Source organism: Dendropsophus ebraccatus, chromosome 5 (assembly GCF_027789765.1).
Source record: "Dendropsophus ebraccatus isolate aDenEbr1 chromosome 5, aDenEbr1.pat, whole genome shotgun sequence".
Taxonomy (NCBI): Eukaryota; Metazoa; Chordata; class Amphibia; order Anura; family Hylidae; genus Dendropsophus; species Dendropsophus ebraccatus.
This window is the reverse complement of record NC_091458.1, coordinates 90461246-90477088: the sequence shown is the minus strand read 5'-3', so window position 1 is coordinate 90477088 and position 15843 is coordinate 90461246. Positions and strand designations below refer to the sequence as shown.

The window sequence follows — 15843 nt, the reverse complement described above, 5'->3', positions numbered from 1 at the left end:
ATACGAGCCCTCATTGCAAGTAATAAGTAATAAAGGTTTGTATGCAGAAAATCTGCAGTGTATTAAAGTGACAGCAAAGTATATGTCTATATCCTGTATACCCCTATCTGTGTCCAGCCATTATTTGCACATCATGGGATCAGTGGAGCCAACTGTATAAAACAACAAATGCTAAACAGTATGAGTTATGACCACTACATGCAACATGAAACTTCTCAAGGACACTTGAGACAAGATACCCATCTTACCTCATGGCACACACAGCCATGGCTGGAAAGGCTTTTTGCTTTGGACCTAACCCCTATTTTCTAGGGATTGGTGGACATTCTACAGCCAGTAAACCAATGCTATATTCTAACAAATTAACTAAAATATTAGATTTTATAATGCTAAGTATCCATTGCATTTGTTTTTTCCCCTCCTACAGCTTCCCCACATACCTCATCCACCCCCAACATAAACAGTGTAAGAAATGCAGATTCCAGGGGCTCACTCATAAGCACAGATTCAGGAAACAGCCTTCCTGAGAGGAACAGTGACAAGAGCAGTTCTTTAGACAAGGTATGCATAGTGCTTCTCTCTTATTTTTATTCTGTCATGTATACTGCTAGTTCTAGTGCTGCCGCCTTGACTAGTACTCTTCATATTTACTTATGTCCAGGTTATAGGGAATGATGTATGATTTTCACTGTGAACTTCTAATAAACCTACATTCAGTATCACTCTTGTATACTAAGCGGATTGTAAATACACATTGCAATGCATCTTCTAAGCAATTTCCTCCTCGACTTTAACATGCATTCACGGTGCAGAAGGACAAACTTATTCGGAGGCATTCTGCACATGCCCTGCGCTCTAGTGGAGAGGAAGAGGACTACACGCAGGCTGCTAAGAGAAACCGCTACACTATGGATTTCTCTCTGCTGACAGTGCCTGTGCTGCCAGAGACTGTATTGCATGCTGCAGTTTCTCCTCAGAATCCAGAAGTATTATTTTATAATCTTATTTCTAGTATCTGAGCTCAGAATGTGATAAGCATCAGATTTATCCTGTTCATTTCTACTAATATGGCCCATTCTCCATATAGATAATCTGATGCGGAGTGACACATGCTGAACTATTACTTCTCTCATTTCCAGTGGTTGCAGTGTTATACTGTCTCTCCTGATCCTTGCCGTTTTTTATCACTTTGAGTTCAGAACATAATTGTTAATGATCTGCTCCTCGTCTATAGTACAGCTTTTCCCTACCACATACGTGGAATGCTGCTGCCATTAATACCTAAATGCTTTCCTCTTTGTGTGAATAATTGCAGTGCTGCACCTTTGTGGAGAGGAGTGATATAAATATATAGAGAGATATATATTAGTGTTATAGTGTTTAACCTTATTACTTGTTTTATCATCTTAGAATCAACATGGAGGCTCCTTAGGAAATACATTAGTTCGATGTGACAAGTTGGAGCAGGCCGAAATAAAAAGTTTACTCATGTGCTTCCTTCATATTTTAAAAAGCATGTCAGATGGTATGTACTACTAATAAAATGTCATTAAACCAAATGTCCTTATGACTTTTGATGGTCAGTTTGGGGTCTGAGCTGCTTCTTGTGCATGTGACTGAAATGGTCCTATAGAGTCTGTCCCTGTTATGTGAAACAGTGCTGGTAGAGAACACGCTTGGCATGTACATCTCCTGGTTTTTTTTTTTGGTTGACATATTTAAAAATGAGAAATCCTATTTGGTCCTTTTTCTGAGTACCACATTCACTTTTTTAGCATAAGAGGGCCAAGAACTTGGTTATCAAACACCATTTTTCCTATCATGGGTGATCATACCACCTTTCCAGAAGAGAAGAACAGCTTGATCCCTTGCAGGTTCCCCCCCCCCCCCTTCTTATGGTGCTGTTTTGGTGTCTCTGGAGAGGGGGAGATGTGTGCAGTGCTGCTCTTTTTTGGATACCAAGATTCCTCTCCTTCCAGCTCTCCTAATAGCCTTTATAGCTCTTTCACCTTGCAAAAATGCTTGTTTACATCCTTACACAGCCCAATGTAAAAAGGCTGTATTAGACAGCCTGGCATGCAGCGTAACAGAGTGCCGATCTGCCTACCAAGCCCAATCCACATTTAGATAATCATTATCTTTATTACACAGGAGGATATCTGCTTGATTCGGCATATACTGTAATTTGTTGGTTGTATTGTTTTTTTATGCCTCCATATTTGCTTCAAAATCCTGAAGCCATTTATATTCTGCATAGGCTTATGTTTATTTTATCTGCAGATGTCCAGAGTAGCAGCTATTCGAGAATAACGTTCATTTGTTTTCTTCTTTAGATGCACTGTTTACATATTGGAACAAAGCCAATACATCAGAACTAATGGATTTCTTCACTATCTCAGAGTATGTACTTTTATTATTCTTAATTTGCTCTTTAATAAAGTTGAGATAGATGAATGAATAGATGGATAAATAGGCTTGTATTATGTTGTGACATAAAAGCCACTACATTAGAACTAATGGATGTCTTCACAATCTCAGAGTTTGTACTTTTCTTTCATTATTCTTAATTTACTCTTTAATAAGGTTGAGATATAAATGAATAGATGAATAAATAGCCTTGTATTATGTTGTGACATAAAACTATAATAGAGTAACTTTTCTACTTTAAAGAATCCCTTTCTTCCCTTTCCCTATTACAGCATTATCACATTGTACTGATGTTTTGTGTGATCTCTCTCAATCCTTAGAGTATGCCTGCATCAGTTCCAGTATATGGGCAAACGATACATTGCCAGGTATAGTGTTACATTCATGAACATCATGCAAATGACAGTATTGTATATTGCCTACAGACTAAATTCTTTTTGTATTTTTTTTTTCTTTAATGCAAGTTCCTATCACATCCTAAACACATGAAGGAACATTAAAATGATCAGAGTTTCTGTATGAACTGCCCATTTACAGACAGGGGTATCTGACATTTTAGGTTTGCGATAAGCAGATGGCAACTTTTCCCCAATTACCTAAGAAGGAGATTTTTACTGTCATAGATGAATTGTCATTGGATACATAAGTCTAATATGTTATCAAATTTGCCATATAATTACACTGACCAATATTTCCCATGACTATCATTACCACTACTGTATTGTGTATAAGAAATAAGGATCCAACCTTAAAACCAGTATGGCATCCTTTTACCCACAGATCTAGGGACTCTGTCCTCTAAGCAGACCCAGTTACTATCTAAGGGTTTGCTCACACGTACTGTATATGCTGCCGATATTATACTGTGGATCGCATGCAGTATGTGTGATCGTGCCTGTATTCTTCTGGTGAAATATAAGGCATTGCAAAGCATTTTGTGATATTGATTGAACATGTTTCAGGTTGGAGGATGAATATATTGTTTCATCCTTTTATAGTATATATAGATTTTTCCATAAAGCACATGATGAGGATGGTGTGAGATTGCCAAATGTATTCATTCAGTTACCAATGAGATGAACAATGTTTTACATGGTGCTGCATCACAGCTCTGTGAGCTCGGCCATTAGTGCCAAGAACAGGATTGCATGCCATCCTCTGAGATCAGGAAAGCTTTTCCCACAGTTTGCTTTGTCTTTCCTGATGTCACAGGGCAGGATATGATCCCATCCTTGGCACTTATTATATGGCTACTGAAGCTGTAATACAGCCATGTGTACAGATCCTAACCTGGTATTCACTTGTTTCCTGAATCACTTTGACCCTAATAACAATAATAATAATAATCGTAAACTACATTTTGAGGGAGTATTTATTTAATCTAAGGAATTTGTGTTTGCTTAAATCTAACTGTACTGTACATTTATGTCTTACTCTTTTTTTCTTTTAAGTTGTTCATTTTAAGATTTTTTTTCATTGCTTAAGCTGGCTATAGAGGTAATGATTCTGCCACACTCTGGTGTTTGTTCTAATATTTTCTGTATTCAGAACATTTATTGGAACAATGGCATACCCAAATAATGTTTCCTTCCAGGTGGACAGTCTATGCCATGGAAAATCAGTCACAACATGGCAAATCAAAGTCTTTGGATCACAATCAAATCACAGACATTGGGATCAAATTTATTTAAAGCGGCACTATCAGGAGGTTCTCCCAAATGAGTGACTCAGCAGGTTCTCTACCTGATGACTGCAAGGCTGCTAATGATTGTCCTCTTGTCCTCTTGCGCCCCCCCCCCCACCCGCATTCTTAGGATATTTGCTAATTGTCCCAATGCTAATCATTGGCTCAGGAGCATTTGGGGCATCACCCAATGGGCTGGAGCACCAGCTCAGCCTGCCCAGCCCGCCCCCTCCCATGCTGCTCACTATGCATATGTGTATATGCATAATAGGCAACCTGGAGCAACCCCCTCGGCCCGCCTGGAACAACCCTCTCTGTCTGCCCAGCTTGCCCCCTTCCGTGCCGCATAGTTATCGGCATGGGTCGGGGTTGCTCTGAGCGGGTTAAGGGGGTTGCTCCTGGCCGCCCACTATGCATATTCATATATACATAGTGAGCGGCTTAGTATTATGTTGAAAACACAGGAGCTGTCATCTGTTTGGCCAAAATGCAGCAGCCATTTTGAGCCAGCAAACCTGTGTGGTGACAAGCTGCATGCTGCCAACAGCTTGTACGTTTTCAGCCTAATACTTGCGTACAGATAAGACTTTTTTAAGGATGCCATTCATACAGTTACATGTACTGTAGTACACCATGCTGACTTACAGCTTATTGGTAACACCCATAATAATAAATAAGATGGCTGTCCAGTTACATTACCCCATATTTATTTGTCTTGACAGTAAACTCAAGTCAAGGAAATGTAATAGAATTTGAGCAATTTGGAACATTGCCAATAATCTTTACATCTATGACCAGCTTTAGTAATGGGCCGTGTATATTGTGTTCCCACAGCCTCCCTATACTCTAGCGGTTAATGTCCTATTTTACATTGTGTACACTGACAAACCAATGTTGCTCAGGTGTAAGCATGATACATGGTGCCGAATGCATGTTCCGGGTATCTCACATGATAACATGAATACTAAGGTTCACAGATGTGTGTATGTGTGTCCTGCATTGGCCCTCACTTTAGCACTGGTGGTGGTACACATTAGGGAGCCAGCCTAAGCTGATTGCTAACACGGCTCACTCTTTCTGTTTTCCTCACTTGATTGCTGGCAAGTATAACAAAGTATATGGCTCTTCTCCCTTCCTGCCTGGGTAAGACGGTCACTGTGCCTTGCTGCTTCTTACTTTCTTGCATGCACGTGTGTACAACATTTCCCACTAACTCTTCTGGACGTTTCATAGGATAGCTAATTGCATCAACACGTTTCTTCATCAACATATTGGACCATAGTTTGATAGATGTTTCCTAGTTAATTTTCCTAGTTCTGTATCGTGAGTCGTTTTAATGGGAATAGCCGTTACCTAAGTCATTGACTTTTAGTGCTTTGTTTTTAGCATGTTGCTTATACAGTTAATGCCATTTTTGCTTTAGACCCAATTTTTATTAAAGGTTGTGTGTTTCTCTGCTTTACTAACTGCCCCCACTTCTCCGCAGTGGGGACACATCTAACTGTTGCTTCTATCCCATTTCCACTCATCTTGCAGGAACCAGGAGGGGTTGGGACCCATAGTTCATGACCGAAAGTCTCAGACATTACCTGTTTCCCGTAACAGAACAGGGATGATGCATGCCAGATTGCAACAGCTCAGCAGCCTGGATAACTCTCTCACTTTTAACCACAGTAAGTTCTGTGATGATCTTAGCTATCAGCCGCCTCTTCCTGTACCACCACAGCACTGGCACGTACCAAAGCCTCTCCACAACACACCTGGATTATAGAAGAATTTTCTGGGCTCCGTTTCATGTTGTTCCTTTCCTGAACAGGATTGCTCTTCGACACCAGATCATAATGTGTGCTGTGCAGTCATGTCAGCATTGTGCAACAGCAGAAATGTTTAAGACGGTTCACTGCTTTGGTCTCATACAATGCTTTGGAAATATACAATAGAGAGGATTTCAGGTTCTCAATCCTCCAAGCCAGTTATTTGGAGACATGTTGGCATGATCCTGACTGTGCACACATTAACTTCCTGGTGCTAACTGAGATGATAGGTGAGAATATACTGTCCACAGTTATGTGTATGAAAAAGCATTCAATAATGAATTGACTTTTTCTGTGTTTTCAGTGTGAGAAAGATATCAAGTATACTTGGAATAGCTGTAGAAAATGGTAAGATTCAATCAGGTTGAAATTGGCCTAGAAATCTGCATTACGTTGAGCCAGAGTTTCTCTATTTATCCTGCTTTGCTTCCTTCTTTCTTAAGACCTACTGAATGTTGTACATAAGTACATAACTCCAAGCACAGCAATTTATATGAAAACCCCAGATTGCTTAATAGCCAATGATTTTATGTGCACTAACAACAATGTTGTATTTCTAGAATGAGCATTTAAAACAGCATGCACATGTTGTCCCAGGACCTTTCAGTCCTGCCCAATTCACTGACTATACGACTAAACCATCATTTACTTGTTTAAATTATGTAACAGCAGTTAGCAATATATACATATAATGGTGGTAAGTTAAGAAGCATAGTTGTACACCTTTAGTATTCCTGTATGGAAACACTTGATATGACCCGTTACACGTTATCCATAATTCTAGTCTAGCCCTGTGTTTGTCTAACTTGGCATCACACATTGTGCAGTTGTCAAGTAAAAAACTCTTGTAAACTAACTATTGTGGTATGGCAGATGGTGCAATATTCTGCTGCTATGTTCTCATCTATCATAGATTTTGTTATATGGGGAAAATAAAATCTAATTCGCTGTAGCAACCATTTTGTTAGATTTCTTAAAGATCTTGCTCATTTTTGGGTAGTGTACTCCATATAGGATGACACAATTCTAGGCATTTTGCGTATTTAGTGTGCCAACATCCTTTTTATGATTAGCTTGATCTTGGTAACCTCAGCACAACACATTGCCCAATCTGGATGCTCCCTTTACTTTGAAAGATTTATTAGAAATGTACACGATGAGGAAGGAGCCTAAGCTGCAGTTCTGTGAACTGCCACATACAGCCCATGAGCATACTCTGTTTTGGGGGGAGTTGGAGGAAAGTAAAACAAGATACACCTTTATTTTTTTTTCTAATACAACCCGTATAAGTCCCTAAATTCTATCAAACAGAAAAAATGTATAGATTTTTGAAGTTAATGTTTGTCAGCCATAGACCCTGCTCTGCTTTCCTTGGAAAGCCGAGCATATAGAGCACATACGGTCTAAGTAGCTGGACACCCACCAGTCAGAACTCTTGACATATCAGAAGCTGTATAAAATTTTAGGTAAACATTAATAAAGGTGCATGTTTCAGTGAAGCAGTACATTATTGTTAACTACATAATGCAGAGAATGTATTGAGAGGAACCGGGTAGTAGTAGGAATTAGCTTTGTACTTACTCTCTTGGGTTATCCGATAGAAACAGAGGAATACAGGAAGATTTCATCTTGACAGTGCCAGTGGGTTACATTATCACTAAGAAAGATTGTTAGTCCTAAACAGAGTGCCCTGAAGTTATTGAAATTTGTATGGTACAGATCAGAAAGCACTGTCTAAATAGTGCTTAGTACTAATTCCATTAAGAAAAAGGGCTCTTCCATACTGTGAGGCTCAGTAGAAGTTTGTACTGTGCATGGGGAAATGGACTCTGAACTCTCTGTACAGTCTGCATTGAGAATATCTGTGACTCTTGAAGGAAGTTGTCACCATTAAGCATGGCTTCAGCAAGCTCTCGCTACTTTTCTTTTAGTATTTTCAAATGACTGTCACTTCAAGAACACTAAAACACTTGACACCAAAACAAATATTACATTTTGCTGTTGTTGTTCTTAAAGCAACTCTGTAACCACAGTATGTCCCCCCCCCAAACCACTTGAACCTTCGGATAGCTGCTTTTAATCCAAGATCTGTCCTAGGGTCCGTTCGGCAGGGAATGCAGTTATTGTCATAAAAACTTTTAATCATACAGCGCTGTGTCTAACGGACGGGGCTTACATTTGTATATGCATTAGGCTGGCACACCCTCTCTGTTCTTCCTCCCCACCCTCCTCATCATTAGGAATGCTCCAGGCAGATTTCTTCCTATTCCCCACCTGTGTGTATAATTAACATGGGCTGGATCGTTAATACACCTGTGCAAAGCTCAAACAGCAGTAAATGTTCCTGGATCATTCCTAATGATGGGGAGGGTGGGGAGGAAGGACAGAGAGGTTGTGCCAGCCTAATGCATATACAAATGTAAGCCCCGGCCGTTAGACACAGCGCTGCCGGATTAAAAGTTGTTTTTATGACAATAACTGCATCACCTGCCGAACGGACCCCAGGACAGATCTTGGATTAAAAGCAGCTATCCAAAGGTACAAGTGGTGTTGGGGGGGGGGGGGGGGCAGATTGTGGGTACAGAGTCCCTTTAAAGCCGACCTGTCAGCAGATTTTCCTGACTAAAGTTAAGGTATTGTACAATAGAACTACTTACCCTGAAATATAGCTTCAGTCTATGACTCCAGCTCCAAGATATAAGCAAATTAGATAATAAACCCCATGTGGCATACATCGATGTAATACTCACTTAGGCTCATTTTATGGTGGTGTATGCACACTTTGATCTAAGATCTAATTGTCTTCCAGTGGCCACAAATTATGAACTTCACAATAGGCAGTCAATAGGCAGCCAGTAGAAGATTAGATCAAAGTTCATATGCCATCGGTAACTTACAATGTCCAGGGGAACGCCACATCTCTGTCACATTTCTAATGCTATGTCTTTGGAGTACAGCACTGGAGTGATGTATTGAAATAAGAGTGGCATATGCTGTTTCAGAGTAAGAAGCCCTAGTGTACAGTACATTGCCTTTATATTAGGAAAAAGCTACTGACAGGTCTGCTTTAACCTAAATGGCTATCCACTTTCTGTATACTTAATATAGATCAACACTGCCTAATAACATAAATTGTAGTATGGCAAAAAGTATAAATCGTACTGTATTGTCTTTTATGACTTTTTTATCAAACCTATGAGGTCTTCTACAGCCTCTCTGTTTTCACATAGAGTACCGGCTTCTCAGTCTCCTTCAGAGTAAGCCTGGGGCTACACTTACCTTTGCTGTCACGCGACCAAAATCTCTTGTGCGACTTGTCTTCAACTTGCTGTCTCTTTCCTTTTATTACAGTTGTGACTTGGCTGTTAATAAAATAACCAAGTCACAAGCAAGTTGCAGATGCCTACAGCTATGGTAGTCACATGTGACTAGCGTCCGATAATCCATCAAGGATAGACTTTTATGGGACTGTCGCAGTTGAGCTATGTTGTAGTTACAATAAAAAAACACCATTCACTAACATTAGGTTTGATATTAAAAAGGTTTTCCAATTCTATAAAAACATGGCCACTTTTGCACCACTCTTGTCTACAGACTGGGTGGGGTTTGAAACTCTGTTCCATTGAAGTAAATGGAGCTTAATTGTAAACCACACTTGAACTGGACACAAGAGTGTGGCAAAAGTGGCCATGTGTTTGTAACGCTGGATAACCCCTTTAAGTTATTTTTGTGTGGCATGACCAAAGTCACTGTGTAGATTTAGCCTAAGAGTACAGGATCCGCAGCAGATTCGATCTAAATAACTGAACACAGCATCAAATCTGCTGCAGATCCTGAACGAGTGAACGCACCCTAAAATCCATCAGGACTTCTGCATTTACAGGTTTTTACCAGCCGTTATCTCTCCCCTCCCAAACTAGCTTCTAAGTATAATGTTTAATAAAGATCCATGGAGAACACAGTACACAGCAGGAATTAAAAATATCCATTCAGAGGCGTCCATAGCCAAAGGCGATATAGACTTTAATGATCCTTGCCTGGGACAGTGGGCCTACACCATTATTACTAGTAGTGGCTGATGAGTTAACCTAGCGGTGTGCTTGTGTCACCTGCTTTTCTTTATTGTTATTTAGTTGTTCCATTGTTTCTTAAAGTTTTAGAGTGCTTTTTTCATCCACTATATTTCCATACAAGTCATTTGAAAGTATGCATGCTCCCTTTCCCTAATGCATTGCCATTCTGCTTGAAGTCTGCTGTTACATAGTCCCTATACTTTTCCACTCCATTCTAAGCTCATTCTGTGTTTTAAGCTCATGTTGTACTGAATACATGGTCACTACTAGAGATGAGCGAACCTCAAGCATGCTCGAGTTGATCCGCACCCGAACTTTCGGCATTTGATTAGCGGTGGCTGCTGAAGTTGGATAAAGCCCTAAGGCTATGTGGAAATCATGGATATATTCATTGGCTGTATCCATGTTTTCCAGACAACCTTAGAGCTTTACCCAAGTTCAGCAGCCCCAGCTAGTCAAATACCGAACGTTCGGATCGACTCGAACCCGGTTCGCTCAGCTCTAGTCACTACCTGAACAACTAAAAGTCAGGAATCTGCTGGTCCTATATATTGAAAAAAACTGATGTACAAGTAAATAGCAATGCAGTCACTCCATAAACTGGAGTGGACATCAATAATGGACAAAGTGCCCTTTACACCTTTATTATTAATGTATGGGGTGGAAAGAAATCTACTCACCCAGCAGTTACTGATCCTCAAGTACATGATCTGACCATTTTCCAGAGTGGATGTATGTTCTTATTGCTGCTTAGATTAAATTGCTTTGTACTTATGAACAGAGTCATATAGTAAAGGTTCTGTTCACAACACAGTGGGTTACATCTGAACAATAGATTTGGCCTTGAGGTAAAAAGAACATCTGAATATGTCCAGTGATGTCCTCCAACTTTCTATGGAGCAAACATATGCTTAAAAAATAAAAGAATACAGTTTGTTGGCAGTATCAAAAACAATCTACCAATTCTGTGCTGCCAAAAAATGTCTAAACCTTATTGACAGACAGACGCGTCAATATATGCATACATAACTATATGTTCCATATGAGTCTAAGTAGGTTTGCAATGGCTGTGTGCGCCCTGCCTGTTTCCAACCAACGTTAGGCTATGTCCACCACGTTGGTGGTCTGTGCCAGATGTATACTTGGGGTATGTTCACACATAAATTTGTGGATTCTCTGCCAGAAATTCAAGGCATACAATTGGATTTCTGCTGCAGAATTGGCCAAGGGTTTGGGTGTTTGGTTAATTTACCCCTATTGAATGCAGTTAATCCTTGGACAGCGCAGCCAATGTGCAGTCTGCATTCGACACGCCGCTTCCTTTTCTTTTCTCCAAGTTTCTGATACATGTCAGAAATCAAGTTTGTAATTCTTTTTAAGAGGAGTGTTTTTTGGTCTACACTTTTTTGTTTGCTCTAGTAAGAAGGTACACATAAGTTAGCTACTGTACTGTAACATATATATATGTTTACACGGTGAAGAAAATTGCCAGTTGCTGCATAACTGCATGTATTGCTATGGTTTTTCAATGATGGCTTTGTATTTCTTTTGTGCCCCTCAAATACTTATTTCAGTTATTAACACATTTGTCTTCTTTACTGTGTATCTTGTTAGTCAGACTGACTTGTTTGCATAGTCCATTTAAAATTGACGTCCGTATCGGGCAAAAGAATACAACACTGCTGCACTTTTGCATGTTCAGTCAGTCTGTTGTTTAAAGGGCCATTCCAGCCCTTGTGTGAAAATAAATATGCTGTTGAGGTGGGGGGTTTTTTTTCCATTCACTTTGGCAGCCAGTTCATTTTTACACAGGCTGGAACTCTAGTATTAATTATATAGTTATTCATGAATAAGTGCTTGTAAGGCTCTGATTACATCGACATTGGAGGCCCAATTGGGCATGCATTGCTAGTTTTCCATCAAAATGACGGACCCTTACGTAGAATACAGCAGACCCTAGTCCTAGTCTGTCAGTTAATAGATTCAGCACACTATTGTGGTTTATGTTTTAAGCAGAAGCCACAACAGTGATGTGAATAGAGCATATGTATAACTCCACTTTCTTATATCTGTGGCTGTGACTTGAGGGTAAAGTGTTGTGCTCTAGTTTTGCTTTGAGCAATAATAATTAAAGATGCCACAAACCAGAACTATGGGTCACTGGGCAATAAACACCCGCTGGGCATATCCATTGTGTTTAAGTGTCCGTCCTAACTATCTGTAGACTACACTATGTATCGGTGATTGACATGTATAAGATATCCTACATATTCCATATAGCTCTCCAGAACTAGTGAGATTGGGTCCTGGTGCCAGAGGTTTGTAATTTACTTCTATTAAAAAATGCTCAAGTCTTTTAGTACTCTAGTTGCTTTATGTCCTGCAAAAAGTGATATTATTTCCAGTATGGAGAGCAGGAGAGATTTTTTTTATAGGGATTTTCTAGGGCTCTGGACAGTTCCTGACGTGGACAGAGATGTCAGCAGAGAGCACTGTCTCAGACTGGAAAGAAAACACCACTTCCTGCAGGACATACAGCAGCTGATAAGTACTGGAGGACCTGAGATTTTTTTAATAGAAGTAAATTACAAATACAGTTGATTTGAGAAAACAACTACCCCTTTAATATATGGTTTATATATCTGCTGTTCAGTTCCATGTATGAGGATTTATTACAGTACATTTACCAGCTGCTTCTTCATTTCTTTAGGCTACGGTCATTCTGATGCAGATATTCTTCACCAGTCCTTACTTGAAGCAAACATCGCTACTGAAGTATGCCTTACAATCTTGGACACGCTCTCGTTATTCACCATGGCATTTAAGGTGTGTAGTTTTTTGTTTTTTTTTGGCAGGATGATGGTAACCTATGCAACAATTAAACCATTTCTGAAAAAAATGGAGTTGCCTCCATTTCTGGAAGTTGAAGATCGGATGGAATTATTTCTGTAAATATTTTAGGGAAATACTGAATGAATTAAAAAAAAAAAAAAAAGTTTCTTAACCGAAATTCATACATGGAATACATTTTTAACATGTGTATTTTCAAACATTAGCAAATATATAAATGTAATAGCAAAGTATATTTACTAAGTGGGCTAATGATAACATTGAATAATTCCTTTGGCCAGTGATGGGCAACCTTTTGAGCTTGGTGTATCAGCATTTGGCAAAAAAACGAGCATAACTCGGATGGTGTGTCACTTCGAGAATAAACACCATCATTTTGCGATATTTATAGTGTAAATAACAAAAATATGTAATTCTAATATATAACTGTACTTAATAAACCAAAAAATAATTATTGTGTGAAGGAAACTACAAACCACACACTCTGTACCCCCATCCCTCCCCATACACTACCCTACCTGACCCTTCCACACACACTCAACTCCACCTAACCCGAATCCCTCCCCATACACTATCCCACCTGACCGTTCCACACAAACACATACACACTTCCCCCCCCTGACTCCCATCCCCTCACACTACCTTACCTGACCCCCATCCCCACACACACACTACTCCACCTAACCCCATCCCCACACACACACGCTACCCCACCTGACTCATCCCCCGACCCCCATCCTTCCCCACACACACTACCCCACCTGACCCCACACACACACACTACCCCACCTGACTCATCCCCCGACCCCCATCCTTCCCCACACACACTACCCCACCTGACCCCATCCCCACACACACACACACACACACACACACTTACAATACTGCTGTGGTCCAGGATGCGGGCTGTGGCCACTGGAGACAGGAGCAAGACTGGGCTGGAGGCAGGAGCAAGACTGGGCTGGAGGCAGGAGCAAGACTGGGCTGGAGCACGACACAACTGCGGCCGGCTGTACGCAGCTACTGTGCCAGGTCATGTCACAGTAGCTGTGTCTGGGCGGTACGTGGGGCTGGGAAAAGGTGGTGGGGTCAGGCCGCACTGTAAGGCCGCAAGGCTGCTTTGGAGGCTTGCATGCGGCTGCATACCTTTCTGTATGCGGCCGCGTGTCAGCGACTATGGCCAAGCATGTCATAGGTTTGCTATCACTGCGTTAGGCAGAGTTGAACGATCCTCAAGCACTCTTTTGTTCCTCTGAACCAGAGTGTGCAACATTTGATTACTAGTGACTTAAATAGTTGGATGCAGCCCTAGGGACTCCTGGTTTTCCAGGCAGCTTTAGGGTTGCATCCAACTTCTTTAGCCACTGGTAATCAAATGCTGCACACTCTGGGTCAGACGAACCCAAGCGTGCTAAAGTTTCGATCCTCCTCAGTCCGGCACTTTTATTATCTTTTCATTCTATGGGGGAATACTAAGTTTGTATTTAGAAATCCTCATACTTCATTATGCATTGGTGTTTAATAAAATGTTTTCTTGTATTTTTGTTTCTCCAGAACCAACTTATTGCCGATCATGGTCACAACCCCTTGATGAAGAAGGTGTTTGATGTGTATCTATGCTTTCTTCAGAAAAATCAGTCTGAGACTACACTTAAGAATGTCTTTACAGCGTTACGGTCTCTAATTTATAAGGTCAGTAAGTCAGGGCATGCTGTACAAAGGTAATATTTCAGTCCTAGTTTTCTGTCCTATATGCATTTATCACAGAGATCTGGTCCTGGACTGTCAGATTATCAATAAATGTACACATAAAAATGGGTTGTATGGACATAAAACATTGTGTGAGGCTGTGCTCACAGTATTCTCAGCCGTTTGTGAGCCATGAAATGACCATTTTATGACTGAAAGTTTCCCAAAAACTTTAATTATTGAGTTCTATTGACCTAAAAAAACTGGTGGGAATTCACATTTTATTAAAATGTTATGGCTGTAAAATTAATAGTAATGTCTTGTTCAGAAGCAAGGTCGAAGGTTCAGCTTTTTATGGCTCCAAAAAATGCAGGTTTTTTGGAACTTTTCTCAAGCGTTCTTGGGGTATGCTCACACACAATAACATATGGCTGTAATTTTGAGATAAAAATGCTTGCTCTATTTTCAGTAAAAGAATGCGCTTCATTGAAGTCAATGGGATATTGGCCAGCAGTGTACACAGTGTATAGAATAATTCATTCATTCATTTTTTTTTTTTGCTATTTTTGTTTTCATCTGCTCCAGCATTTTTTGTCACTCAAAATTAGTTATATTTAGCTTTTTTTTCACTGTGTGAACCTAGCCTTGGGATAATTTTCTCCCCAAAAAGTTGAAATAACTCTTTAGACATGGATATTTTAGGCACATTTTCAAAGATCTCTCAGATAACTTTTTATAGCATGATTTAGAGTTAAATCCACAAAAAAAATAATCGTGAAAGTGAATTTTCAAAAACCCATTTGTTTAAATGGGAAAAGAAGCTCTTTAAAGGAGAAGTGCCATGAAACTGAAAAAAAGGAGGAAGGCAGGGGGTGTGGGAAAATAATAAAGTAAACTTACCCTTCCCTGTGCCTCTGTACTGCTGCTCCCAAATCCCGCTGGCGGCTACTGGATGTCATTTTCGGCTCTTCCAGCTGTAATGTCATGGCCCTGCTGAGCGATTGCCCACTCAGCCAGTCAGTGACTGGGGGGATTGATCACCTTAGTACCTACTTTTTTTTTTTTTTTATAGATTGTAGGCTCTTCTTGTCTAAATTATTATTTGTTGCTTTGTCTTGTCTTGTCTCCACATACACTTTATGTACTGTAAAGTGCTGTGGAATATACTGGTGGAGGATGAATATTAAAGTAATAACTCCACTGTATATTGCAGTTCAGGGCCGGACAACAGCTTGGTTATCATATTTTCTGCATGATCACATTCCAGAAAAATGACATAGTCCTTTTGATTTCCAGTATTTTACCA

The 15843-nt window shown here is 40.1% G+C and overlaps 1 protein-coding gene across 7 annotated transcripts in view; it reads left to right on the top strand.

Annotated features, from left to right (window-relative positions):
• Positions 1–15843, top strand: part of DOCK9 (dedicator of cytokinesis 9) — a 177392-nt gene that overhangs the window by 141092 nt on the left and 20457 nt on the right. For 5 of the 7 annotated variants that reach the window (XM_069970702.1, XM_069970701.1, XM_069970700.1 and 2 more), the window contains exons 34-40: positions 428–561; positions 1411–1525; positions 2334–2400; positions 2748–2795; positions 5648–5784; positions 12709–12824; positions 14403–14540. In XM_069970702.1, coding sequence (XP_069826803.1) covers positions 428–561; positions 1411–1525; positions 2334–2400; positions 2748–2795; positions 5648–5784; positions 12709–12824; positions 14403–14540 — 755 coding nt within the window. Of the gene's footprint in view, positions 1–427; positions 562–1410; positions 1526–2333; positions 2401–2747; positions 2796–5647; positions 5785–6229; positions 6274–12708; positions 12825–14402; positions 14541–15843 lie in introns of all 7 variants that reach the window. The other 2 variants (XM_069970704.1, XM_069970703.1) reach the window with 1 other exon arrangement.